Source organism: Polyodon spathula, chromosome 17 (genome assembly GCF_017654505.1).
Source record: "Polyodon spathula isolate WHYD16114869_AA chromosome 17, ASM1765450v1, whole genome shotgun sequence".
Lineage (NCBI taxonomy): Eukaryota > Metazoa > Chordata > Actinopteri > Acipenseriformes > Polyodontidae > Polyodon > Polyodon spathula.
This window is the reverse complement of record NC_054550.1, coordinates 7,303,342-7,330,043: the sequence shown is the minus strand read 5'-3', so window position 1 is coordinate 7,330,043 and position 26,702 is coordinate 7,303,342. Positions and strand designations below refer to the sequence as shown.

Below are 26,702 nucleotides of genomic sequence, written 5' to 3'. Positions count from 1 at the left end.
TATATACACTAAATTCTTCTCCTTCGTAAGATTTTCAAGGGACCAGCAAAAAAAGGGGGCACCTGCAAAGTATTCACACCAACAGAAAATGTGTGTAAAGTGTATAAGACGTGATTTACAATAAACAGCTGCTAAAGTCAGCCAGAACCATGTAGGAATTCATAGTACCAGGAAATTGGTCTAATTCAAGTGTGTTTGAACCAGGATTGACTGTATAAAACTATTTTACAAACTGGAAATAAACTATTGTGTAGAATGGATTTAATAATATTGTTGTATTCCTCATTGCATCCCAGGTGAACAAAGTCATGGATGTTTGCAAAAAATTTTTCCTTTTACCAGAAGACACAAAGAAGCTGTGCTCTAGTAACAGTGATCATGTGAATTTTAATGGCTAGGTATCAAGAGACTGAAAGGTTTGTGCTGTCTGTTATAAAAAAAATAAAATAAAACATCTGAATATATATCCTGCAATATTCAGGACACATAGTAAATTATTACAATGCAGTGTATAACAACTTGTCTAATTTAATTAAAGTAAATTTAATAGATAAAAAAACAAGACAAAAATTAAATAAAAAGAGCATGGTTTTATTGTAGCTATCACTACTATATAGGATGCATGTGTTTTTGACAAGTCTGTCTTGCCTGTTTAACATCCTTGCCTCAGAATATCTTAGAAGACTGTTGTCTGCTTATACACTCAATGTGCTCTGTGGATATTACTACACTTTTTTTTTTTCAAAACCATACAAGCAAATTATATTGTAGATTTTTATTACTACCTTCCTTATGGTGTTTTCAAAATACATTTTATTTTTTTTTTCAGGTTAAGTCCTCTACTCCCTGGAGATCTTAAAGAGGCCTTTAATGTCTCAGCCACAGACAGTAGTAAATCTGTATTATTATTATGTTCACTCTGATTAGTATCTAGCTGAGCAAGCACGTAAATGGGTGACAGCTAATATACAAAAAAATAAAAAATAAAATAGTGAGAGAGCTGTTTCCTGTAGACAGGAGAAATGCATCTGAGAAAGGAATTGGCTTTATTTAATTGCTGTTTCAGAAGCGTGGAAAACTAAGTTCTGGTTCATAACTTGAAACGTCATGCGCAGACAGCTAATAGCTGTGCAGCTTCACTATTTGCTGACACAGAGTTCGGGACGCATCGTGTCGGAGCCTTTTGACTGCGCACAGTGGTGGCAGTTGTTTTTCATACTTTAAATACAGACAAATACTTTTTTTTTTTTATTTAATGTATGTACTGTAGGTTTTGCAACACCTCGTTCGTGAAATGTACAAACATTACCGAGCCAAAATCGTACCGTGCCTCTTCATCTACAGTGCTTGAAATGGGACGGTACTCACCGATACCGGGTACCGCCACTTCTCAATTTCAAATATTTGTCTGCTTTAACTAGACACCTGACTTAAAAATTACTGTTGCTATAACAGTGACGTAAATCTTAAATAAGTAACTTTATTTTATGTACCCCCAGTTTGTCTACATTACATTGCACCCCACTTTATATGTGTATATAAGCTATATTTTTTGTGCTAAATACGGTACTTTTATTTTGATACCTTGCCGGCGCTGACCCGTTTTGAAAACCGGAAGTAATCATGTTATTGTTGCTAGCTTCACAGAACTGCTGATGGTGAGTTGGGTGTTTCCGGTGCAGCGTTTATTATTTGGAAATACTGTTAAAAGTGCCTCCGAAATCGTCTGTAAACTTGAATAAGGATGTTGTTAACATGCGTTGAGTCTTTTTTTTTTTTTTTTTTAACGTGGTGCGATTATTATTCATTATTTATATACACGCGTGTGTGCGGCCTCGCAGTCCGGGAAAACAGTCACTGTAAAATGAAACCTCCTCCTTTCATGTCCAGCCTCCCTTACTGACGTTGTGTGTTTGTGTTTTCCATCTGCGCGGATACGAAGTCTATCGTTCAAATTTACTGAAACACCTTGCATCTTCATTTTAAAGAAATGTATTGATTTATACTGGGTTACGAGCAGAACTGTTATTACAGCTTTTAAAAATATAAAATCAATTTATACAAAGTGCCAGCTTTCTTGAAAAGATCTGCGTTTCCCACGTTTTTCTTTTGTATTTGTTATGCTCTTATTAGTATCTATAGTAGATTGCTGAAGCGGTTTCATCCCAGTGCCTGCAATTAAATAAATAAATAAATTGTCCACCTAACAATTTCATCCCGAGGGCTACAGTGAAAATTGGGACTTTAGTGAGTACATTCATTGCTGAAGAGAGCAATTCATAGCCAGCCAGAATTTTTGTAAATAGCAACACGTTTAATGTACAATCGGATAAACATTTTACATGTATCAAAGGTGTCAGTTTTAGGCGGAGCTTCATGATCGGCAAGGTGTTCTCTGTCATCCCGTGTGGTGCTGTCGGTGTCAGTTTCTCATCATAGTCGTTACTAGCTTCTTAACAAGGTGCAAACAGTTGATTGAATGATCTGTATGAGCGTTTAGTAGGTGCTTTAAAAAAAAAAAAAAAAAAAAAAAAAAACGTGTACGTCTAAATTTATAACGGTGTTTATTTTTTTTGTAAAATACAATCGAAGCCTACTTTTAGGGACGCCAACTGTTGTTCCAATTTAGGCAAAAAGTTTCAAAAGTTACTAGTCCTTTGGTCTAGTAGCACTATATTGTTAGTTTCTAAACCTGATAATCTGCTATCATTATTATTAGTAAATTAATATAGGTGAAGTTAAATGCATATATAACAATGTATTAGAATGTTTATTTGTGTAATCGATGTTACATTTGGCGCTAGTCAAGAAGATTGATAGTAATTGTTAAAGTAAACGGTGGCTGCCATTTTGACCTAGATGTTTAAACCAGAGCACTCTGGACCTCGCCCCCAAACCTTGCACTGTAATCAGACAGCTGTAACAAGACTAATTCATATTGTAATTACTTTGTTTTTTGTGTTTCAGTAAAATCTGGTTGCATCAGGAAAAAGAGCCTGCAGTCATTCATTGTACCCTTTCGACACCCAATAGCAGAACTGTAATACTAACATATTCTCCATTTAAAATATCAGTAGAAAACTTGATGTAAGTGCCAAAACTAAGTTTAACTTTAATTTTATTAGTCAATAAATAAGAACATCAAAGTTTATCTTTTGAAAAATGAAAGAAATATTTTCAATGTGTAATGTTATAACGTCTCCTCAGGTTTATGTGCTGAAACGTTTTTGAACAAAAATATATTAAAAAATACACAAACAGTTTAGCTCTGCTGAGTTATATGCAGATAAGATTTCTTTTTTTATTTCTTTTTGTTTAAAAAAAAAAAAAAAAAAATCACATCAATTACTACATTTTTTGGAACCCCACCTTTCTATAGAATGACCCATATAGATAGATAGTTATTAAACCATATGTGACTTGGTAGACAGAGTGGTGAGGTCAAGTCAGAAGCAGGAACAAAAACAAATGCACTACTGCAGGACAAAAGATGCGGTGTGCACCGTTTATTTAAACAAAAAATAAAATAAAGATTTAAATACAAAACACTGCTTACAGAGCGAAAATAACATTTTAAACAAAGCACAAATCTCGAACTCAGATTCACTGTTCCGACTTTCATTTTCATTTTAACTTTACTGTTTCTCCCGTCTCTTTCACACACACCCAGACTGCAGGCATGTATGCAGGTGACCATCTCCCGATTAGCAGCAAATTAAACAATTAATAGGGTTAATGATTTGTTGTATTTATTGTTTTTTTTTTGGTTTTTATTTTAAAGTTTAAACATGAAGAGAAACAAGAGAATGGTAACTAAAGAAATAAGAAAATGAGGACTGCCGATTCTGAAAGAACAGGTGGGTTATTTCTTTTATAATGTTTTATTTTTACCAAAAATGGTTAATATTAAATTACTACTATGAAGGAACTAAGTATTTTAGACCTACGTAACTGCTCCTTGTAGTTTCGTATGCTAGTGACTTACATCAAAATGTTAGGCAAACAGGTGCAGTTGTGCAGGAAAATGTGCAGTTAACAGGAACCTCTTGTATTTTTTTAAACAGCATTAAACAACATCCTTATAAAAGTACTGTTCGTAAAATGGCCAAAATAACAATTTGTCATTTGTATATGTTTAAAAAAGGGGAAAAAAAAATAAGGCATAACTGCAGTACCTCAATGAAAACCTCAACAGTTGTTTTGGGAACGCCAGGTGTTACCAAGATTGACACGAAACAGTGTAGTGCTGCTGTACTGGACAGTAAATGCTATATGAATGTGTGCATTTACTTGCTTTTGTCCATTTTGTTTTTTTAAATAACTATTGCTATTTTTGCCTTAAGTAACTTGCGCTGTTGAGCGATGTAATTTTTCGATTGAAGTTGTTTATTTAATATGGTACATGGTCCATTTGTTTGTTTGTTTTTTAAAAAGGAAAACTGCTGTGTACCATGAGTTACAAAATCAAAAAGAAAATGTAATGTAGGAACATACAAATGTGAATAATTGGTTTTAAAAAATCAACTAAGCCAGATTTACACAGGACTAGAATTTTTTTTAATGCAATTTTGTACCGTGCGAACAGTCTGTTTAAAAAAAAAAAAAAAAAAAAAGTAGTATAATAATAATAATAATAATCCTAGATAATTCTCAGAGGTTATTTTATATGTTTGCAGGAAATTGGGACCGTCTGTACAATTTCAAACTCAAGTGGCCTGTGTCTTTTTACTCGAATTGTCATTATGTTAGAATTGATAGAGCATTTCCAGGGTATTTGCCTCAAAGCAATACCAGCATTCACAATAAACCATAATATAATAGTACAATTGGTACGATTTGTCCTGATATTTCCCAGTTCAGTAAAATGCTATAGTTGTGCATAATCAAGTTGGCCATCGGGCAAAAATATAAGATGAAATTGGCGACTTTTCTTTTTTTTTTTTTTTTTTTCTTTTTTTTTAAAGGTATGCTTTGAAAGCTGCATTTGAAGATATACGTACAGTGCCAATAGTAAGTATTCACCCCCACTTGGACGTTTTCACAGTTTTGTTGTGTTACAATCTGAAATCTTGATGCATTTAAATGGGATTTTTTTTCCTTTGATTTACATAACCTACTCAGCACTTTGAAGAGGCAAGATAATTTCTATTGTGAAACAAGTCAATGAAAATTAAAAAAAACAAAAAAAAAAAACAGAAATGTCATGGTTAGATAAATATTCACCCCTCTGAGTCAATACTTGGTAGTACCACATTTGGCTGCAATTACAGCTGTGAGTCTTTGGGGTAAGTCTGCCAGGTTTGCACATCTAGATCGTGCAATATCCGCCCATTCTTCTTGGCAAAATTGTTCAAGCTCTGTCAAGTTGCATGGGGATCGTAGGTGGACAGCAATCTTCAAGTCTTGCCACAGATTCTCAATCAGATTCAAGTCACGGCTTTTACTGGGCCACTCTAGGACATTCCCTTTCTTTTTTTTAAGCCACTCCAGTGTTGCTTTGACTGTGTGCTTGGGGTCATTGTCCTGCTGAAGGGTGAATCTCCGTCCCAGTCTTAGGTCTTTTGCGAAGCAGGTTTTCCTCAAGGATTTGCCTGTATTTAAATGTACATTCATTTTGCCCTCTACCCTGACAAGCTTCCCAGTCCCTGCCTATGAAAAGCATCCCCATAGCATGATGCTGCCACCACCATGCTTCACAGTAGGGATGGTGTTACTTGGGTGATGTGCTGTGTTGGGTTTGCGCCAAACATAACGCTGCATTTAGGCCAGATAATCTTTTGCCACATCATTTCAGAGGCTCCCACTTGCCTTTTTGCAAATTCCAAGCGGGATTTTACATGGGTTTTTTTCAGAAATGGCTTCCTTCTTGCTACTCTTCCATACAGGCCAGATTTGTGGAGTACCTCAGTTATTGTTGACACATGGGCAGTTTCTCCCATCTCAGCCATGGAATACTGTAGGTCTTTCAGAGTTGTCATTGGCTTCTTGGTGGCTTCTCTGACCAGTGTCCTTCTTACCTGGCTGCTTAGTTTGGGAGGACAACCAGCTCTAAGCTGATTCTGGGTGGTGCTATATACCTTCCGCTTTTTAATGATCGACTTGATTGTGCTGCAAGGGATATTCAGTGCCTTTTTGAAATATTTTTATACCCTTCCCCTGATCTGTGCCTTTCCACAACTTTATTCCTGAGTTGTTTTGAAAGCTCCTTGGTCTTCATGGTAGTGTCTTTGCTTTGAATGCACAACCTAACTGTGGGACCTTACATTTACAGATGTATTTAATCTGAAATCATGTGAACCACTTTTATTGCACACAGATGGACTCCATTTAACTTATTGTGTGAATTCTGAAGGCAGTTGTTTGCACCTGAGCTTATTTAGGAGTGTCATAGCAAAGGTGGTGAATACTTATCTAAGAAAGACTTTTCAGGTTTATATTTTTAATTGATTTGTTTTTTCACCCCCCCCACCCCCATTTTTTCACACATTGAAAGGATTGAGTAAATTGTGTAAATCAAAGGAAAAAAAAATCCCATTTAAGTGCATCAAGAGTTCAGGTTGTAATACAGCAAACTGAAAACGTCCAAGGGGGATGAATACTTTCTATAGGCACTGTATGCAAACATATCACTCAAGGGAGGAAATGATGAAAACTAATCTATGGAAGGCCATTCTACGTTTCCCGTGGAATTTGTGTTTCCCCCTGCCCTTCGGAACGGCCCCTGTCTCGCATCCATCCGCCACCAGCAGATTAGCTGTACCCCCCCTCCGCTTCCAGAGCACACTCCTTCTCCACCCTTGCCCCTCAGTGGTGGAATGACCTACCCACAGATGTCAGGACTGCTCAGTCACTAACCACCTTCTGGCGCCTTCTCAAGACACACCTGTTCAGGCAGCATCAGTAAACCTCACAGCCCTCGCCTGTACTGGACTACGTGGCACCCAATTGTGTCAGTACTTGATTCAGCTTGCAACTGCTCTACACTGCTGTATTCTACTAGTGCTCTCAATTATAGCAATTTTCTTTATCTTATACTTGATTTTACTCTTAAAAGCAACCGTATTCACATGCTTTGTAATTTATTGTATTTCCATTTATTGTACTTACTACTTGCTCTTAATGGAATTTACTCTTTAAGTGGATGCAGAAATTCCACGGAATGCTGGATATTTCACAAGTCTGGCTGAAAAACGTGTCATTTAGTATGCATTTCAAATATTTAGTACACATACTGATTTGGACCAATCGGAATACGTAAAATGCTACGTGTTCTAAGTAAATGTAAATGAACTACGCATTTTCTACTTAGTCGTTTTACAGTAGTACCTACGTAGTGGCTGGTCGTTTCGGGATAACATATTTTTAGTTTCAGGCATTGTTTATTATTATTATTATTATTATTATTATTATTATTATTATTATTTAGCAGACGCTTTTATCCAAAGTGACTTACAAAAGTTAAACAAAGTATTGCAGGGATGATTACAGATGCAAAATATTATACTATATTACAGCAATAAAAATGCAAAACAAACACATGTATACAATAGTTACAAAATAAATATAAAGGAAAATACAAAAAGGTATATAAATAGGAATTTAAATAAAGGTTGAATAAGTGGTTTTTGAGAAGACGGCTGAAAGCAGTAAAAGACTAAACAGTCCTGAGGATAACCAGTGGTACCATGAAATACGCTTAAAACAAATCTAGAACAAGGAAAATTGGATATCAATGCGCCGACAGATTTTCTTCTACAGTGCAAATCTAGATTTGCTGAGTGCAGCCAACTTCTCTGATTTCGACATTGTCACAGTAGAAGTTGAACCAACAGTTATGAACTTAGTCCTTACTGCGTTTTGACGTAAAATGCAAGTAGGTCAAAATAGCCTCTGTTTCTGTCTTTATGAAAGTACTATTGACCAATAATCAAAACAGTGACCTGCTAAGGATTCACACATATTGGACAGGAGTTCATTGTACAGTAGGTGTTGGGATTATTTGCGATATTAGCCAAAAGATAATCACATTGAATATGAAAGTAGCAGTATTCAGGTGAACGGTTATTGTTGCCATTTCCAACCACTAGTGTGAGGCCCTCATATAATACAGTAGGTAACCTTACAAAAATGAAACAATTCCAAAGAAAAACCAACGGTCGATTTGTCTCTTCTGTTTTTCAGGGTCTCTGAGCTTTAACTCCACTAAGATGGATATTCCAGTAGTTAATTTTAATGCTTATAAATTGGGTAAAGATCAGATTCCGGATAAAAACCTGAGTGTTATGATTGAAAAGATCAAACAAGCATTTAGTGGCACTGGATTTGTCTACCTGGAAAATACTGGCATTGAACAACATGAGGTGAGGACAAAAAAGTCATTACAAAATAGGTCTGTTCAGAAACAGCTCTAAACATTGGAGGTTGTTTTCTGTAGAGCAAAAAAAAAGTAAAATGGAATAACTTCAAGGAAAACTAAAGTCTGAGTTATGTATTGGTGATTTACAATCTGGAAATAAAATACTGTGTAGTGTTTAATAATATTGCTGTATCTCAGGTTAACAGAGTCATGGATGTCTCCAAAAAATTCTTCCTTTTGCCAGAAGACACAAAGAAGCTGTGCGCCAGGAACAGTGATCATGAGAATTTTAATGATGGTTGGGTGTCACTAGAGATTGAAAGGTTTGTGCAGTCTGTGATTTAAAAAAAAAAAAAAAAAAAATGCAATCGTTATTCAAGGTTATATAGCAAGTAAAACCTCTTCAGAGATGAAAAATCTCAGCTGAGTGGCAGTTTTCTGCTTTTACCCAGTCTCCCTATATATATATATATATATATACCACACACACACACAAGGATGAACGCAACTATACTGTTGAAACTCGTCTTTAATATTAGCATCACAAGGGAGTCCATGTATTATAAAAAAATATAGATGGGCCTCTTCAGTGAGTTGCAGGAAAACAATTCCATCTTGGGTTTCTGTGACAGCTTATAAATTTTTCTCTCTCTCTCTCTCTCTCTCTCTCTCTCTCTCTCTCTCTCTCTCTCTCTCTCTCTCTGTATATGATAATACATAAAACTAAAACAAAAAAACCCTGAAAAATATGGCACAATCTCATTAAGTCGGTTTATTTTACATTATGTACCCCATTGGTGCTTGCAGGCGACTGTCTTTACAAGTTGATTTCATTGGTTCACAAACGACAACTTTAAACAGTTGTGGTGTAGTTCTACAGTTCACATTGCAGAAAATGGCGAAAATAATGAAAGGAAGGTGCTGGTGAAAAATTAAGATACATGCATATTTATTTTCTGTTTCACTTGTGGAGCGAGCCTGTAATCCCCTACTCTGTTGGAATCCATAAATTATGCATGTATACCTCAGCTTCAACCGTAAGCACTGGCTCTACCTTTATTATAAATGCTTTCCTTTAAAAAATATATGGATGGTACGCTTCCATCTTATACAACAATAACTACGGGAAACAGGAGGGAAAGGAAGGTGCCACAAAAATAGAAATTAACAAAAATTGAAAGTGTACATTGTTCTTTTTTGACCTTTAAAAATGAAAAGGGAGTGACTTTCTGATGTGAACAAGTTACATTTGAGATCCAAAGGAACAAGAACATTAAAAGAAAAGACATGTTGTACAACATTTATTTCAACCCTTGTGCACAGATAAGAAAAAATTGATTTCGGTAGATGTTGCTAATAAAAAAAGCGGCACAGGGAGGCAGTGTGTTGAGAGGAGAGGGAGGGGTCAAGAATAACACCTAGGTTTTTAGCAGAAGGGGATTGAAAGAGTGATAGTCAAGGGACACTGAGATGGGAGAGGAAGTAACAGGAAAGTAGAGGAGGTCAGATTTAGAGAGGATGAGTATGAGGAAGTGAAAATGCCTCCAAGTTGAGATAGCAGAGAGGCATATTCAGGACAGAGAGTCAACTATTGTAATACAGAGACTGACAGCATAGCACAGCAACCTGTTCCTGCATCATTTAATTGAAGTCAATTTAAAAGTTAAAAACAAGGATAAACAAAAGATCACAGTTTTTATTATAGCTATTACTGCTATAGAGAATGCATGTATTGTACTTGCAGACACCAGTCTTATTCGCCAGTGTAAACAATCCACCTCAGAAGACTAGTGTCTCCTTAATGTGCTCTGTAGTTATTGATTAATATTGTCATAAATACTATAGTTTAATTGGTTATTCAGCAGAAACAGGCCCTTTTTAGACAGTTGTTTTTTTTTTTAAACCCATACAAGCAAATTGTATTGTAGATGTTTATTACTGCATTCCTTATGGTGTTTTCAGAATTTTTTTTTTTTTTATTTCAGATTAAATCCTTTACGTCCTAGAGATCTTAAAGAGGCCTTTAATATTTCACACCTGGACAGTGTACTAGTAAGCTTATTATTATCCTCTACAGAGAATTAATATCCCAGACAACAGTTGTCATGAAACTTGCATGTAGTGCGGGTACCATAAATACGTATGCCCCATGTTTAGCAATATCTTCAAAGTATGCTTATCCAATTGTGATTAAACTTGGTAAGGGACATTCTTAGCATGTGCATTTTACAGAAACAATGCAGGTGGTTCTGTCCTCTGATTGGTTGGCACATACTATGAATGTAAGAGTGCTTTATTGTTCATATTACTGATGCAGAATATGTGTGAGTATGTATCTGTCCCGTTTTGAAAATCCTATTGTGCAATTTGCTGCTGTTCTGGCCAAACTTGTTTATGATTCCTGTATTTTGTTTCCCCTCTTTTGCCATTAGAAGTGGCCCTCTGATGCTTCCATTCCTGAGTTTCGGGAGGTCATGGAGTCGTTCTTCAAAAGATGTAAAGCGCTCGCACTGAGGGTTCTAGAAGTGACTGCTTTGAGCCTGGGTCTGGAGAGAGACTTCTTTGTTTCAAAACACAGACTGATTGGCAGTGAGTATAATGACATTGTTCAGACCAGGCAAGAGCTCTGTAAGTAGTACTGAATTCAAAGCTGTTGTTTTTTTCTTTTCATTTCTCTTTTGAGATTGCTTTCTTTAATAAGAATAACTTCATGGATAAAGAAAGATTTTAGGATGTAAGATATATTTAAAGCTTATTGTAGCAAAATAAACGCCAATAATGTCTTTAGGAGAAGTAGGTATCACAGTGATAGTGCTGCTTGTGTTGGAAACAGCTACAAACATGGATTCTATTGCCTTGGTAAGCACTCCTCTAAGTGTATCCCAGTAAATACATGTATTATACATAATATCTCAGGCATTGCCGACAGTGTAATGCATTATACAAAGTCATTCTTTTGCATGAAGTTTTATCTCTGCTATTCTGTGTTGACTTATTTTTCCTACTTGGTGATGCACTAAACTTAGTTAATTTTGCAGCTTCTTGAGTCTCTAGGAGGCGCTAGCCCACCCTGACACCACCTGTGACAGGATAGCGCTGTGGCACAAGATGCTACCAGCAGGAATTAGAGACAGAGTTAAAAAGCTGCAGTTTAGCACTGTTGCACACGTTTACTAACAAAACAAATACAGGAACAAAGAAAAAGGCACAAAGGTCAAAACAAAAGGTTTAAACAAAATGCACCAATGTACACAAAAATTGTTGTCAGGCTGGACATTTGCCTTCACTGAACAGATATAAACACACAGATCAAAACACACCAAACTCCCTCCATTTCTCCTTCATTTTATGCATGTGGCCACTCCCCAGTCAGCACCAATTCTCTTACTGGGAAATGGGCGCACCTGTGATTGCTGGCAGGGATAGATTTAACCCCATCCCTGCCAACCACACAAACACTACTTACAGCAGCAGGGCTTCTGTCCTGCCACAGGCATTTCTCCATTACAGGACTGATCTGGCTTTTTGGAACAGCTTCTGTATTTCGCATACTCTAGTTGGCTAGTTTTTTTTTTTTTTTTTTTTTAGGTAATAAAAATTGCACCACCCTCAGAACTCTGTATTACCCACCGTTGCATAAATTCACCGTGAAGCCAAATCAAGTCCGATGTGGAGAGCATAGTGATTATGGGAGCGTGACCTTGCTGTTTCAAGATGAGGCTGGAGGTTTAGAGGTATACTTTTCTAATGCAATGCTAATTCTAATTCTGTAATGTTTTTTTCAGATCATTTGACATTTCATTGTCTGTTACAACAGGTAATGAACAGATCAGGGCAGTACATTTCTGCCCCTTGCATTCCTGGCACTGTTCTTGTAAACATAGCGGACTTGATGCAGAGGTGGACCTCTGATGTGCTGGTGTCAACGGTAAGAGTACACACATATTAATGCTTTTGTGACATGTGCCTGCACTGTACATGCCAACAAACTAGTAAGCAGTAGCAGTTTTTGACAGTTGTCAAATATTGTAACTTGATAGCAAAACACAGCTTGTACTATTAGTAAAACCCAATTTTGTATAGTGTACTGCAAGAGGATACATGTATGTATTATAAGGGGCTTATTTGTTCAACCTATACCCCATCAAGATGAGCCACAGATGGATTGCGTAATACTGTAATTGCTCTAAAATACCTGCAGGGTATAGGCTGATTAAATCAACCCCAGATTCACTGTATGCATTTACTAGTTGAAAATATACTACAAAGTCAGGCCACATTCACACGGGAGTGATTGCAAACTACCCAGGATTGGATTGTTTGAGAAAAATCTGAGCTCATGTCTAGGAGCATTCAGACAGGGCAGCCCGGGGAAACGAGCTGGGTTCAGGTCTAGGTGCATTCAGACACGGCAGACCGGGTAAACAAGCCGGGTTCAGGTCGAGGTGCATTCAGACAGGGCAGCCCGGGGAAACGAGCCGGGTACAGGTCTAGGTGCATTCAGACAGGGCAGTCCGGGGAAATTTGCTCTCCATTACCAGCCCAAGATCATTTACAATTCTCACTGAATTTCAAATGAGCTGAGCTCTCATCAAATGCCCATCTAATGTTTATCTACAGTGTATTCTGGCATATGTTTTCATAATGGCTAACAACAAACACACCAAAGTGCTGGACATTTTTAGGATGGATAGGACATTTATTTAACATTACGTGGTCAGTAAAAGTCATACAGTTGAGACAATTCAGAAGACCACAAGTATTCAGTTTAAGAGAAAACGGATGCTCAGTCAATTTATTTACATGACAACAGTAATGTTTCCCATCCACAGCGAGCCCTGGGGCGATTGCAGTAGATCCGCCCACAGACAGGTTTGCAGTCACACAGGCAAAAAATAAAACGATCCACGTCAGGTTCTATTGCCCAAACAAACCGAGACCATCTATTTTACCATTCAGTCGGATCGTTTTAAGCGAGCTGAGGTAGTTTGAGGAGCATTCACAGGGGTCTCCAATCAATCCGAACTGTTCCTGGAAGCTGATCATTTGCTCCAAACACTCCCATATGAATGGGGCTTCAAAAATGGTTAGATTCAAAATAATGTGTTTATTTTCTTATACCAGTTACACAGAGTTTTACTGCCTCCTGATAGCAAGATGAACACCTCAAGACAGTCTGTGGCTTTCTTTGTTCATCCTGATAATGATGAAATCATTTCTTGCTGTGATGGATCAAACAAATACCCTCCTGTCAGTGCACTTCAGTATACCAAGGACCGGGCATACATCTCTTACAAAGATGCAAAGGACAAAAATCTGGCAGTGTAAACCTAGTGAATAAACATATCTACATGCTAACTTGATTTTTGTCTCTTGGTTTTAAATAATGTTTAATTCATGGATTATTGTTGACTTACTTGTCTACTTGAGTACAGGAGATGAAAATAAAGGAAAATGACAAAAAAAAGATATCTACACAACACTTTTTTTTATTATTATTATTATTATTATTATTATTAACACTAGAAGCCCAGTAATTTTGGTTGTTTATGGTTTTAAAATGTAATTTTCTCCAGTCGTGTAACACGTATGGGGCAGCGTACATATACCTTTCTGTCCGTATGTATTAAATATTCTCACAAAGCAATTCTCAACACGGAAGTGCAGAAATAAAGGAGATATATTACATTATAACTAAAAGCCCCAGGAGCAGTCACATTGATGGCCACACAGAAAACAATTGTGTTGTGATTATACAGAGCGGTATTCTACTTTTTATTATTTTTATTTACCAGACGGCAATGTGCTTAGCTGTAATCAGATTAGTCTCTACTCTCTGCCTGAGTGAATGACTGACAGTATTGTTTTCAATCAGTCTTTTGAAGGCTGGCACCTGCTTGCCAGCTGCACCGCTTTGGTCAGTCAATTAGCATCGGGACTAGTGAAAATAAATACCAGTGACCGTGGAGTTTTACTACGCAACAAAATATGGAGTTGATGTTTTGGATCAGATGGCACGGAAGTATTCCATGAAAGCTGGCTCCCGACTGTGGTCTGTTCAGGTTTTTTACAACGTATTGGGCCTAGAAGCCATCAGCTCCTGGGTACTTTACAAAGAATGCACAAAGAAGAATTTACCAGTTTAGCACAGGAACTTTGCAAGAAGCATTTGGAACAGAGGAAGACTGCCAAGCATGTACCCACAGCTGAAGCTGACAACCCCGTTGAGAGCCGCAATAGATGCCAATGCCAGGTTGGCAAGTGCAATAAAAATAAAACTTTGGACAGCTGTGCCCTGTGCAGAAAGGCCACTATTCGGCACTGAAAGCTTAAATCCCACAACCAATATGGCTTCCTCTAGGCTGCTCTGCACCTCACCATCATGTCGCGGCTCTGGCTGTGCTACTTCAACACACCCAACCCCCTCATCCATTCTTAAAATAACTGGTAAGTTCACTTTTAAACAATAACCTAGCAGCAGTTATCACTCGCTAACTTTTACACGCACATTTTTAATATCAGCGTTATAAACCAAAAAGTTAGTTTGCGTATTGATTTTCTTTAGCTACTTTTTTTCCCGTCCACCTATCTCTGACCAGGTGCACCTGTTCAGGGAGACAACAGCGTTCAGCTTTCTGTAGCATATATACTTTTTTTTTCCCCACCACGTCTGGCATTTTCTAATTTTTACTGGCATATATTTATTTCCTTTTGTTTGTTTTCCCCAGGTTCCCACCGGTTACCGATCCTATGTATATATTATTTACTATACTCATACAGCAGTCTTTTTTTTTTTTTCCTTTTGTTTTTTCCTGCTATAACCACATCATCACCCTCTACCCAGTCATATAAACAAATACACAGGGTTTCACTTTGTTATTGTCTCTGTCCATGTATACATTTTCAAGGGATGGAACGTGCTCCATCACACTTACTCATCTGATAATAAACCGATTGATGTTTGTTTACATTTTCTTGTTTTGATTTGTAAAATAAATGTGTGTGTGTGTATATAGAGAGAGATGCATGCTTTGGTTGTTCATGTTTGTGGCGCACTCCAGTAAAAAAAAAAAAAAAAAAAAAAAGAATTACATCCAACTGTTTCTCCTTTCGTTATACTATTTACAGTGTTTTGAATACAGCCGTCAGAAAGACTGCTGCAGGGCTTCTAGGTGTGAGTATATCGCCGGTCCTTCGAGTGTTAATAACAGTAATAATAACTGTTGTAGTTAAGTTAGTACATTTACATGTCACATTGCCACTGACGCTCCCAGTGGCGGGTGGGAAAACGGCAGGGACTCATTCTCATCGCAAAACAGCGAATCCTACTGGCCAGACACCGAGCTCATTCAGAGTGGATAAAAAGCAGGGCTAACCTCTGCTCTGGATTTATCGGTGTAAAAGCAATTCTGGCTTTAGGCTAATGTGAGATCGAAGGACGCTCACACCGCCTCAGAAAGTCTGCTGTGTGGGGACTCGCTGCAGGGAGGAGAAAAAACATCATTGATCATTCCAAATTGGGAGAAAAATAAGTCAAAATAATAATTGGCAGACCCATGATAGAATTTGAGGTTATACTGTACAGCCGTGATGTTGAAGTTCATACCACACAATGCACTTTTTAGAGGAGCTAGCCTGCCCACCGTTCACAAAAACTTTCTTTTAAAGTGAAGAGTATCTGTACATGCCAGTAAACTATTAAGAAATGCGATACCAGTTTTCAATTTGAGTTCTACTGCCTTCTGCTCATGAAAATATGAACACAAGAAGACAGACAGTCTTTGGCCTTTGTTTTGGATGATGATGATGAAAAGATAATCATTTCTTGCTGTGATGGGTCAAACAAAACCCTCTGGTCAATTCACTTGAGTACCTTATGAACCTGTTTCAACTAATCTTAAAAATAAGCAGAGCCAAGAATTACTATTTTAACATGTAATCTGCACGTCTATGTGATTAACTGTGAATGAGCAAAAAAATATATATCAAATTTGCGTTGTGTTTAAAATTAATGCAATAAGCTATTGATCACATTCACCAATTAACAAAACACAACAATTTGGAATATGAATTATAATTGAAATATGGCAACAATACAGTAAATGCTGAAAGTAGAAAAAGGAAGGCACTGGCTTCCATTGATTAAATTATTTTGAATATATTCTGTATTTAACAGTAGTGCAGCGATAAGTAAATTAACTGAAGTTATATGGAAGGGAGATACTAAGAAGTAAATATATTATTCACATACATTATTTTTAGCTCAACATTAACTTTAACAAAGTTAGAGAATACTACTTTTGTTTTCTTGATTTCAAATGTGCCAGATAAACAATGTAAGGAATGCTGTCTCTTAAATCAGTGTAATTTAATGTATTTAGTAAAAAAAAATGATAACCATGTGTTTTTGTCAGTGTAGGCAATTGTGTATAATGTTGAATTCTCAAATGCTTTATTTTATTTATTTAAAACAACAATGGATTCTGACATACCAACTGACCTCCATTTCATACACAATACATTTTAACAAATAAGCTTAAAATAAATTAAACATTTAAAAATGAATTGAAAACAAAACCATTTCAAATCATTTGAATAGTTTCAATGTCCCTTTCAATTTAAACAGATTTCTAACTTTAAATTGGCTGGCAGTCCTGTGCATTCTTCTCAAAATATATATTATTTTTCTACAAATACTTTTGAGACCAGTAATTCCTACAGCATATTTACATACAGTGCAGTGCCAAAGTTAAGTCAGATTTTGGTCCTTAATTTTAATGGCATCAAAAGGCAACGTAGTACAGACTTCTTTAAATTCAAGAGTACTTTGTCATGTTTAGAAATTACGAAAATACTGCAGCATATATATATATATAGCTTCAAATATCAGGCAGCACAAACAGAATTGCTGAGGATTCAACTCATTCTGCAGTTGAAGGTCCATATTCTTTATTTCATTGCACAAAAGGTTTACCAGGATAAAAGGGTAAAAAGTCAAGTGGCATACTTTGTATTATTCAATTCAGAATTATTAAAAAAAAAAAACACAAGCTGAAAATGAAATTAAAGGCAATCCAATGAAATAAGATAAAAATAATAACGTGAGCACCTAAAACTAACTGCTTAGAAACAGAAATTAAAATATATTGCACCACATGATCTCTACAAAATGAAAAAACAACCCGTATGGATCTGATTGTGCTTTCAACAGACAGCACACTCTTAACGGATTCACAGGGTCAAACATAACTTGGGTTCTTGTGTATGTTACAGTAAGAGCTGTCCTCTTTAGCATTTGGTAGAGTACCCCATTTGTGACACGTTGAAACACAATCATTTAGCATTATAATAGCTCAATGTTAAACTGTAAAATCGTCAGGTTATAATCGGGTAGAGACGTAATGTTTTTTATGTTCAAATTAAATAAAAAAAATTTAATATTGTAAATCATTTGAACATTGTGTGCGTCTACCATTTCATACACACATATGATATGTAAACAAAAAAAAGGCACAAAAGGTTATTGATGTGGTTTTGTCTGTTCCTCATGATGACCTGTAGACAATGGCTGATTACTTTCTATAGGGTGTCCTCCATCTGAAAGAAAAAGAAGGAAGTAAACTAGTTAGTAAAATATATATCCGCTACCGCAAGAATACATCGGTATCATGTAAAAAGTAGATTACCGTGTCGGTTCTCGTATGTCTATATTTAAAACTCCTACTCCATGGAAAATAGAATCTATTGTTATGAAGTGGGTTGATTTTACAGCATACCTTCAGCCTGTTCTTTGTTGTTTCCTGGGGGAGGTTGTTCCTGTTGAGTTTTTAACTTATCCATATGTTCAACAGCCTATGGTGAAAACAACATTAGTTATTTAATCACACAAATCAGTGTAAAATCAGGTTGAGCTAGAGTGGTGAAAAGCTTTATTTTCCTTTTTTTTATCTTAGCACATTGACACTGCTTGATACAGCATGTAATTGCAGTTAATGTTACAAGCTTATTTAATATTACAATCTTCCCTTTTATCAACACAAGCTTAAGAGAAACAAGTGGCAAGGGAGTATTGCTGGGAGTTATACAGACTCACTGAATGTTAACGATCCAGTGATGAAGCAGTCTTAATGATAAAGCAAGAAAGGATCCGGCAAACACTGGTGAGACTGAAATATTTTCACTAGCTAATTGTAGATTTATGGTCCGGCAATCATGACAGGAGAACAGTGGTATGTAAAACATCTGACTTAGCTTTTCAAAAAGTCCAAAAGACAAATCACACTGTTCATTTGGAAAAAGTTTGAGAGTAAGTGTAAACATATAGGTACATGTGACTTTCCTGTGTTAGTAAACTGGGTATAACTGATGCACCATGGCTCCTTGTTCAGTTCCAGTCCTCTTACCTTTTGAAGCTCTAATTTCTGGGCATTAAGTCGCTCCTGTTGCCTCTCTAGCTCTTCTCTTTGTTTATTAAGAGTGTCTGCTTTATTTTTTAGGTCGTGTTCTTGTTCAGCCAGATGCTGTTCAAATTCCTTCATTTCCTCTTCAGTAAAAGCTGGAACCTGTTCCAGAGTCTAAAAAAACAATGCATTAAAAATAAAACAATAATTTAAAATCTATTTTTGTGAAGACTCAATGTGCCCAAAAGCCTACAACAGAAAGTAGGACTTTGACAGTTTTATACATAAAGATGTCAGCATGACCAAAATAATGTATCATACTTTATATTATTGTTTTTGAGTCAGTAAAGTATAAATTGATTTGGGGAATTCACACATTATGCAGTTATGGACATTTTTTTACTGTGCTGTTATTTTATATATTCTTTGTCAAAATAGTTTATCAAAATAATGTTCAGCAACTCACCTCCCAACTATCTGGCTCTAAGAACTCTCTCTTTCCAGTTGAAACTAAAAACTCTTCTAGTGAAACTAGACGATCCTTGTTTACATCAACCTGTTAAGTTCAAATTTAATTTGGAAATAAAATAAATACAGAGCAATAATGGTTTTCATTATTTTGGGGTCAGGAAAATACATATTTTTTCAATCATTAGAATAATTACAACATACAAAGCAACCTAATTCAATGGGCATGGTTTGACCAATAGACAACCTACTGTTTTGTTTATTTCAGTACCTCATTCATGACATGTTCCCTCATTCTGATCCTCTCTTCCTCCATCTCCACCATGTCATCTTCTTCATTTTTTGGATCATACATCTTCTCCAGCTACGCAACGGCAAAACAGGACAAATTTACCCAAAAGGTTGTTTTTATTATTAGGTGATTATTATCCATCTTTAAAATGGAGTACAGAGTTGAGTAACCAGAAGTCTTATTACCTGGATTGTTAGTTACAAAGATCACTGTTCTAGACATTCACTTGGTTTTGCAGGCTATAATGGCCTACAAGTGGCAGAGTAGGCATAGCTAGTTCGCTTGCAGTAATTTTCTTTAGTCTTGCAGTGCAGGGTGTGGGTGAGCTATCCACAATACTGCCTGTAAATATCCTATTAGTCCGGTTACTAATTTTAATGAGATTTAATACATTCTTCTCTTATACATGTTTTAACTTTAACTGGATATAGTTTACTGTTACTAATAATACAGTTAAGGTGTAAACACAGAAATGACTGTGCTTGGTGGTATACCTCTTTGGTAAACAGTGCTTCCAGTTCCTGCTCATCAAGAAAGTCATCACCATTAGTATCTACAACAAACAAAAGTTTCAAAACATGTTAACAAAATACTATTAAAGTTTAACCTATGTTCCTTGCTTTTTATTGATTCTGACTGATGCAAAAAACTATCCATTCAGAAGTATAAAAAAAACAGGCAGTAGGTATATGTTATTTAGGCTCCAGTTTAAGAAATTGTTACGTAAAAACTTGTGATGCAGAAAGGGTGAGCAGTTGAAATATGTATTGTACATAAACAGAAAGCAAGGCCCGCCAGCACTGCTGAAATTAAATTAAACAGAAGAGGGAAAGATGCATTTACCATTTCAACACTGCAGACAGACTAATCATACCAGTTAGGCCCAAATGTTCGTCAGTATAAAATACTGAAGCTAATATTTTCTAATATGTACTGGAGGGTCTACAGTTATAAAAGTGGTAAGACACTGAATTCAATAGTGAAATAACCAGTAGACAGTACAAATGAACCGTGTTTTAAACCAACCATGTAATTTGAAGAAAGTCTTTGGGTCAAAGTCAAGGGGATCCAGTCCATCAGTTTCCTCCCAGACTTCCTTCAACTGGTCCTGGCTTCCCTATTAAGCAATACACAACTTTAATCAGTCATTTTGTGACAGTGTTTAGTATCAACTGCAATATTGAAAACAGATGTATAGACAAGCTGTCTAAGAAGTTGATGGTTTAACGATGAAAGAACAAATGTTTTTAAAATTACCAAGAAAATGACCACAAATTCAATACAACCGGATGAAAAAAAGCAAAGATAAAATAGGGGACAGCTCTAGTTCTCATAATGATGTAAATAATTTGGAAATAAGTAGATCAATACCAAAATATAAAAGGAAAACTGGTTCCAAAGCCTCAGTGACTAGAGATTTAAGTACTGGGTGAACAGGGCGAGTAGAAGCATCTGAATTGCTTACCGGGTGATTTACTTTGGGGTGGTCAGCATGTTTCTTTTTCATTTCTTCATAATGCTTCTCTTCTGCTTTCCTCTTCTCTTCATCTAGAGCCTTCAGATATTCTCTTCTTTCGTGTTCTTTCATCAATTCATACCTCTTAAACTCATCGTGGTGTTCCTTGTCGAAGTTTTCCAGGTCACTGGTTGCCTAAACAATATTTTGCACATTGCTAAAATCACACTAACTTCGATGAACACAGCCCTCAAAATCACATACTGTAGGGGTCAGTTCAAAAGTTCAACTGATCTAAATGATGACGGGCTGTTTGAATATTAAAAACAGACTCACAGGTGGAGCTATGTAGCTTCAATGTTATCTGGGTTGACTGGTTCACAGTTCATAGATGAATCTTGCTTATTTTGACATAATGATGACTGGTTAATCTTTCTTTGACTCAACATAGAACTCCACTTGCTGGCCTAACAGCTGCTAAAAAGTCAATTTTGTAGCTACATCAGATACAGCTCTGGCCCATTCCTAGCTCTACGTTTAGGTTTTGTTCATAAAGAGTGGACCACAGCCAGGCTGAATGGGGCGAAACCAGCAATGCTAAAGGCGTGGAGTTCAGTCTCTGCTACCCTGGCTGGTCTTATTATGGCATGACAGGTTTATATAATTTTGTGCAAGCTCTGGTTTCTCTGTATATAGTTCTGTTCATTTATGTGATTCCAAATATATTGTGTGTGTGCTAATAATAAACATAATTAAATGGCAAAAAAATGACAATCAAAGGCATGAAAGTTGGCATTCACAAAGTGCCCTGCATAATGGATTCAAAGATGGCAGTATTTAGATCAGCTTAATGTGACCTGTTTCTTCAAAAAGGGATTTTGGTTGTATTTTTTGATCGATTAGAAAGAATAAAAACAAATTTTAACAGCAAAGCGTCCACTGATTTAATTTGCCCTTATTGAAATGCCTGATATTTTCACTGATATAGAACAACATCAGTGGTTTACCTTATAATATCATCATACTGAGACAATGTTAAAATGCACAAAGATTCTGTCAGATGGAACCTGCATCCCCAAAACATGAAAACTATTAATTCTGGATTTGAAAAAACAATAATGTATGTAGGTCCGTGCATCTCTGTCCAAATCTGAGAATAGCAGAAGAAAACACAGAAATGGCAGATTTATAATGCTGGAAACGTTAAATAATAATACTACAAAAACTAATGTACTCCTCACCGTTGTAATAAGCTTATTCAAATCTTCAATCTCAAAGGTATGTGGGTTCCCATGGTTGAGGTATTCAAACTGTTTCAACAGTGATTCATGATCCACAGCCAGGCCTGAAAAAGATTATGTAAAAGATCTAAAAAATAAAACTTGAACAGTTGCGTTCATATGTATGAATTAAAACCAGGTCAATATATCAGATACTGTTTGGATCTAGGTTATTTGAAGCCTAATTTACTAGCTTGTGATAAGTTATATTAGGTTTCAATATAACCAGCATGGAAAACAAAGACAATCTTTTCACTGTTTTGGTAAGTTTACTGGAACAGAGACACTGCAATTTTAGGTCAGACTAACTATGCAAAGTTTGTCATTAAGACATCTGCTAATGTGATACCCTTTTACGATGTCTGGAATCTAAGCATGGAATTTTTGTAAAATGTATGCAGTGATGCAATTGATATTATAAAGGAATACAACTCAACTTAGCTGCAGAAAATGATTATATGTGTACTTCTTGTTTTATAAAGTCAAAGTATGCCTTTGCACTTTCTTTTAAGTTTCATAACAAGAGTACCTTTTCCAATTTCCACATCCTGTTTGGCTTTAATCAGGGTCCGTAACCTGTTCACTTCCTGCCTTTTCATTTCATCCAGCCTTGTTCTTATATTATGACTTACAAAATCAAGCTCTTTGGCTAGTTTTCCTGCCTGTAACAGAAAACAAATCAACTGATAAAAAAGCTTTGCATGCTTATCAAGTGTGGTGATGCAAGACAAGTTACACAAAATTGCAGGTGACATTTTCCCAAGACTTTTTTTTTTTTTACTAGAGCAATTTTTGTACTTGTTTCAATTGTTTTCTTTAACGGTTTCCAGAAAAGAGTTGCATGGAATTCCTTTAATGTCTTTACTGCCACTATACTCCAATGTGGGTGACTAATATTGTGAACTGCTTATAGTCTATAGTTATAGGGAACCCAAGCTGAGGCTAGCTGCTATCTACACGTAAACTGCAAGTGCTATTACAAATCATCTCAATCAAGATTTAGTGCAATTTTAATTAGAATATATGAGATCACAGTATTGCCTCTTGGCATGCTTTACCTAATTAGCCTAGTAAATAATGTGGCCCTCCACAAGTTTATAGCAAGGACTACTGGTTAGAATGGCTGGAAACCACTGTGAAAGATATAGCTTAAAAGACCCACAGTGTGGAGACCTTGTTGTTGACACGCAGATCTTTGTAAACATAGAAACTCAATGTCGAAGCATATACCTGCTGCAAACTTTGTAATGAGTAGAGTCACTATTTGGTACAGCTCATGAAAAGCACATAGCCTAATAGCAACAATATACTAAATAGGCACTTGACAAACTATTCCAATCACAGCATTGTAATTGAAAATTGAACAGCTGGTACATTATGGTGAAAGGATCAACATTTATGATTGCGGAAACATGCATGTAGCTTTACATATACACAACAGGCTGGTTTATTGGCAACTATTTCATTTATGTCTTGTCAGGTTTGTGTAAAACAAATAGCCTGAAGACACATAGTCTTCTCTACTCATTTGTGACTGCCTGGCCTAAAAAAAAAGTATGGTAATCTACAGGTTTGTAGACCATTAATTTTTTGTAAAAGGAATACACAACAGAAGTGGATTATTATGTCTCCTAAAACCAGACTTAATGAGAGTGGTTATTCATGTACTAAAAATAGATTTCAGCTCTTCTCATTATAGAAATGTTTTAAAGAAGTGTAAAAAGGGGAGTAAAATGCAATGTCCAATCTGAAGCAGAATGTCTAGCACGCAGGAAAAAATCAGCCACAGGCACTTCGCTTTCCCACTGACAGTAGAACAAGGACTGTTTGCCAATGGTGATTATAGATGTACAGCATGTATATACAGTAACAGTAAGACAGCCTCTATAACACCAAATACATCCTTATATAGTAACAAAGAAATATGACAGGAAAATAGAATTTAAAAAAATACATGTTGGAGCCTAGTGAATAGTGTAGGTATTTTGTACATGTATTGCCTCACCTTGATATCTTCCATATCTGTGTTCTGAAGCTTTTCTCTGAAATGCTGGTCTGTCTCCAGAACATCAATGACTTCCCTGAGGTAACGGTCATAATATAGTCCAGTATCCTAGCACACAAAACAAAAGGGTTCATACTTGTATATGAATAAAAAGTTATGGGAAGGAAGCTAATAAAAATGAGGAAAATTTACAAGGCCATAGTCAAATCGTGTGTCTACTTGATGTTCACCTAAGCCTGGAGGCGTGTCACTCATCATGTAATATCAAGTGTAGATTGTGTTGACAGTATCATTCTGCAAGCTACAAGTAGGTCTGAACCAGTTCAATAGGCTAATGATTGGGACACAACATGTAATGCAACATCCAGGTCTACCTGCCTATAATCAAATGGCTTTCCTACAGCCCTGGGTGCTTCCACCACTATTGTCAGATGTGAGTAACCAGCAAGCACAATGACACAAAGACAATGCTCTGCTCTTGTACAGTTCTACAGCTATGGACAAAAGTTTTGCATCACCCTATAGAATTAACTAATTTTGCTTCATAAAGATGAATGAAACCTGGTGAATAATGTTATGTTAACATTTTGAATTACATACCGCTTTGTAGCTTTCTGTATACTTAACAAAAAACTGACAAAAATAGAAAAATGTGACATTTCGAAATCTAACATAAAATACTATACTGCTATTATGGTTTCCAGTAGACTTCCTATATAATTTTGGTAGTTTTGTTTTTTGTATTACATGATGTTAAATAAAATATCTAAATTATGTTCACACAGTATAGTATTTTTATTTTTATTTAATTATGTCTTAATCCTAAAATTTGCTTTTTTGAATAGTTCCAAGTGCAAATGCAAGTCCAAATATTCCCTTCCAATACCTACTGAATTTTCTTTTTCTTTTTCTTCTTTTTGTTCCTCTGGTGGGTTTATCTTGGTTTTATCTATAGCTACAGGCACTGCTTCAACATAGACAAGAAGGCAAATGAGCAAGAAAAAACCTTGGCAGATGGCTCCGCTCCACCCCATCTACAAGGGAAGAAAGAACAGTAATAAGCAACCACCCACTTGTATAAGTCATTATCAAATCATCTTTAATGACTCTTCTGTGCATAGTACTGTTTTTAAAGTACAACAATAATGTGAATATCCCATGGCTTAAATGGTTGGGTTCTGACCATTCTTTCCAGAGTCTTTGGTGTGCCATATGGCAAGGCATACTGATAGAACCTGTGTGAAAGAAAACTGTACTGCAGAGTGCCTCTAATTCTGTAAACTATGGACCACAATTTAAGAAGAACATGTATTGACACCACTGTAGGAAACAAAACCTTGCCGTTTTCCTAAAATTCTCAAAATATCACTCTTTCATTCCACAATACAGAATGTTCCTTCCTTTTAACGTTGGTAAAACATGTTAACATCTGACTAACGTTTTTACAATTTTGATTGGAAAAGTTGTAAATCATTCCTTTATGTGAACTACATTAATTGGAAGAAATCAATAAATAATGTATTTTCCAAATGGTGTAATATCACATTTACTTTACATTTAGTTTGTATTTCAAATCACTAGTAATTGATAGTCTATCCACCGATTTTTGCGTTTATTTCTTTTATTATTATTATTATTATTATTATTACTGTTTCATTTCCAAACCCTGGAAATTCCTTCTTTCGTTTCATACATTTTCATACCTCCAATCAAGAAAACATGATCGGCTACGAAGGGAAATCTGTCAAATTTGGGCATGTATCTTATCTGTAGATGCATTATTTACCTTCTGCCCCATATACAGCTGATCACAAGTTCAAAGTACATATTTCCTTAACAAACAAGGATTGATATAACTTACTGCATGTATGTTCGCATTACTCACTTTGAGTGTCATTTTCTTTTCTCGTTTCAGCCTTTCGCTCATTCACAGTGAGATAGCTTCTGTTTCAGTTATTAATGAAATACAAAGACGGCACATAACCCAGCCCCTTCCTATATCTCCCAACTAAAACTCCCAAATACCGTAGCAACGCCCCGCCCTTCCTGATTCTGATTGGACAGAACGTTCCTTTTCCCCCAAGGAATGGCTGTTTCAAGGGTCATTCAAAGAGACAGCCTGCCTTTTCCTTGTCAAGTTGAGTTGCAGTGTGATGTACGTGGCGTTTGTTTACAGAGGTGATGCATGTACACCCGCAACGGAGTTTTGTGTGACAGTTGAAAAGTTGCACAAGATGTGTTGCAAAAGGAATAAGGATGATAACATTTGACAAACAGTACAAAACAAGTTATGGCAAAACAACTTAATGTTCCATTGAAATAGCTTATCGGGAAAACTTCAGATTGTGTGTGGAAAGTACAGTGTCCGCACATCTGTGCAAATTTGAAAATCATGATATTTAACTGAATGTCAAAAAATTGTACTCGGCAGGCTTTCACTTGTTG

General features: G+C 36.2%; 2 protein-coding genes across 7 annotated transcripts; one reads left to right on the top strand and one right to left on the bottom strand.

The window, feature by feature from the left end:
• Positions 1 to 1,589: 1,589 nt before the first annotated feature.
• On the top strand, positions 1,590 to 13,823 carry LOC121330067 (2-oxoglutarate-Fe(II) type oxidoreductase ppzD-like). Of its 4 annotated transcripts, none has more exons than XM_041276332.1 (9): positions 1,590 to 1,658; positions 3,782 to 3,857; positions 8,182 to 8,360; positions 8,555 to 8,679; positions 10,342 to 10,408; positions 10,789 to 10,945; positions 11,945 to 12,090; positions 12,174 to 12,284; positions 13,481 to 13,823. In XM_041276332.1, exons 2-9 carry the CDS (start codon positions 3,830 to 3,832, stop codon positions 13,682 to 13,684), a joined length of 1,017 nt encoding a protein of 338 aa, XP_041132266.1. In that variant the 5' UTR covers positions 1,590 to 1,658; positions 3,782 to 3,829; the 3' UTR covers positions 13,685 to 13,823. The 4 variants fall into 4 exon arrangements, with proteins under 4 accessions (XP_041132266.1, XP_041132265.1, XP_041132267.1 ...); XM_041276331.1 differs by lacking the exon at positions 1,590 to 1,658 and adding an exon at positions 2,634 to 3,087; XM_041276333.1 differs by lacking the exon at positions 1,590 to 1,658 and adding an exon at positions 4,965 to 5,010.
• Positions 13,824 to 16,791: 2,968 nt separating this feature from the next.
• LOC121329895 (nucleobindin-2-like) lies at positions 16,792 to 26,251 on the bottom strand. 3 transcript variants are annotated; one of them, XM_041275895.1, is made up of 13 exons: positions 26,143 to 26,251; positions 25,148 to 25,291; positions 24,258 to 24,365; positions 22,782 to 22,914; positions 22,214 to 22,317; positions 20,982 to 21,167; positions 20,543 to 20,633; positions 20,011 to 20,069; positions 19,496 to 19,588; positions 19,223 to 19,312; positions 18,760 to 18,930; positions 18,133 to 18,208; positions 16,792 to 17,953 (listed from the first exon to the last, which is right to left on the bottom strand). In XM_041275895.1, the coding sequence occupies exons 1-13, from the start codon at positions 26,182 to 26,184 to the stop codon at positions 17,877 to 17,879; spliced, it is 1,374 nt and encodes a 457-aa protein (XP_041131829.1). In that variant the 5' UTR covers positions 26,185 to 26,251; the 3' UTR covers positions 16,792 to 17,876. The 3 variants fall into 3 exon arrangements, with proteins under 3 accessions (XP_041131829.1, XP_041131827.1, XP_041131830.1); XM_041275893.1 differs by having other exon boundaries at positions 26,119 to 26,225; XM_041275896.1 differs by lacking the exon at positions 19,223 to 19,312 and having other exon boundaries at positions 26,119 to 26,225.
• Between the last annotated feature and the right edge of the window lie 451 nt (positions 26,252 to 26,702).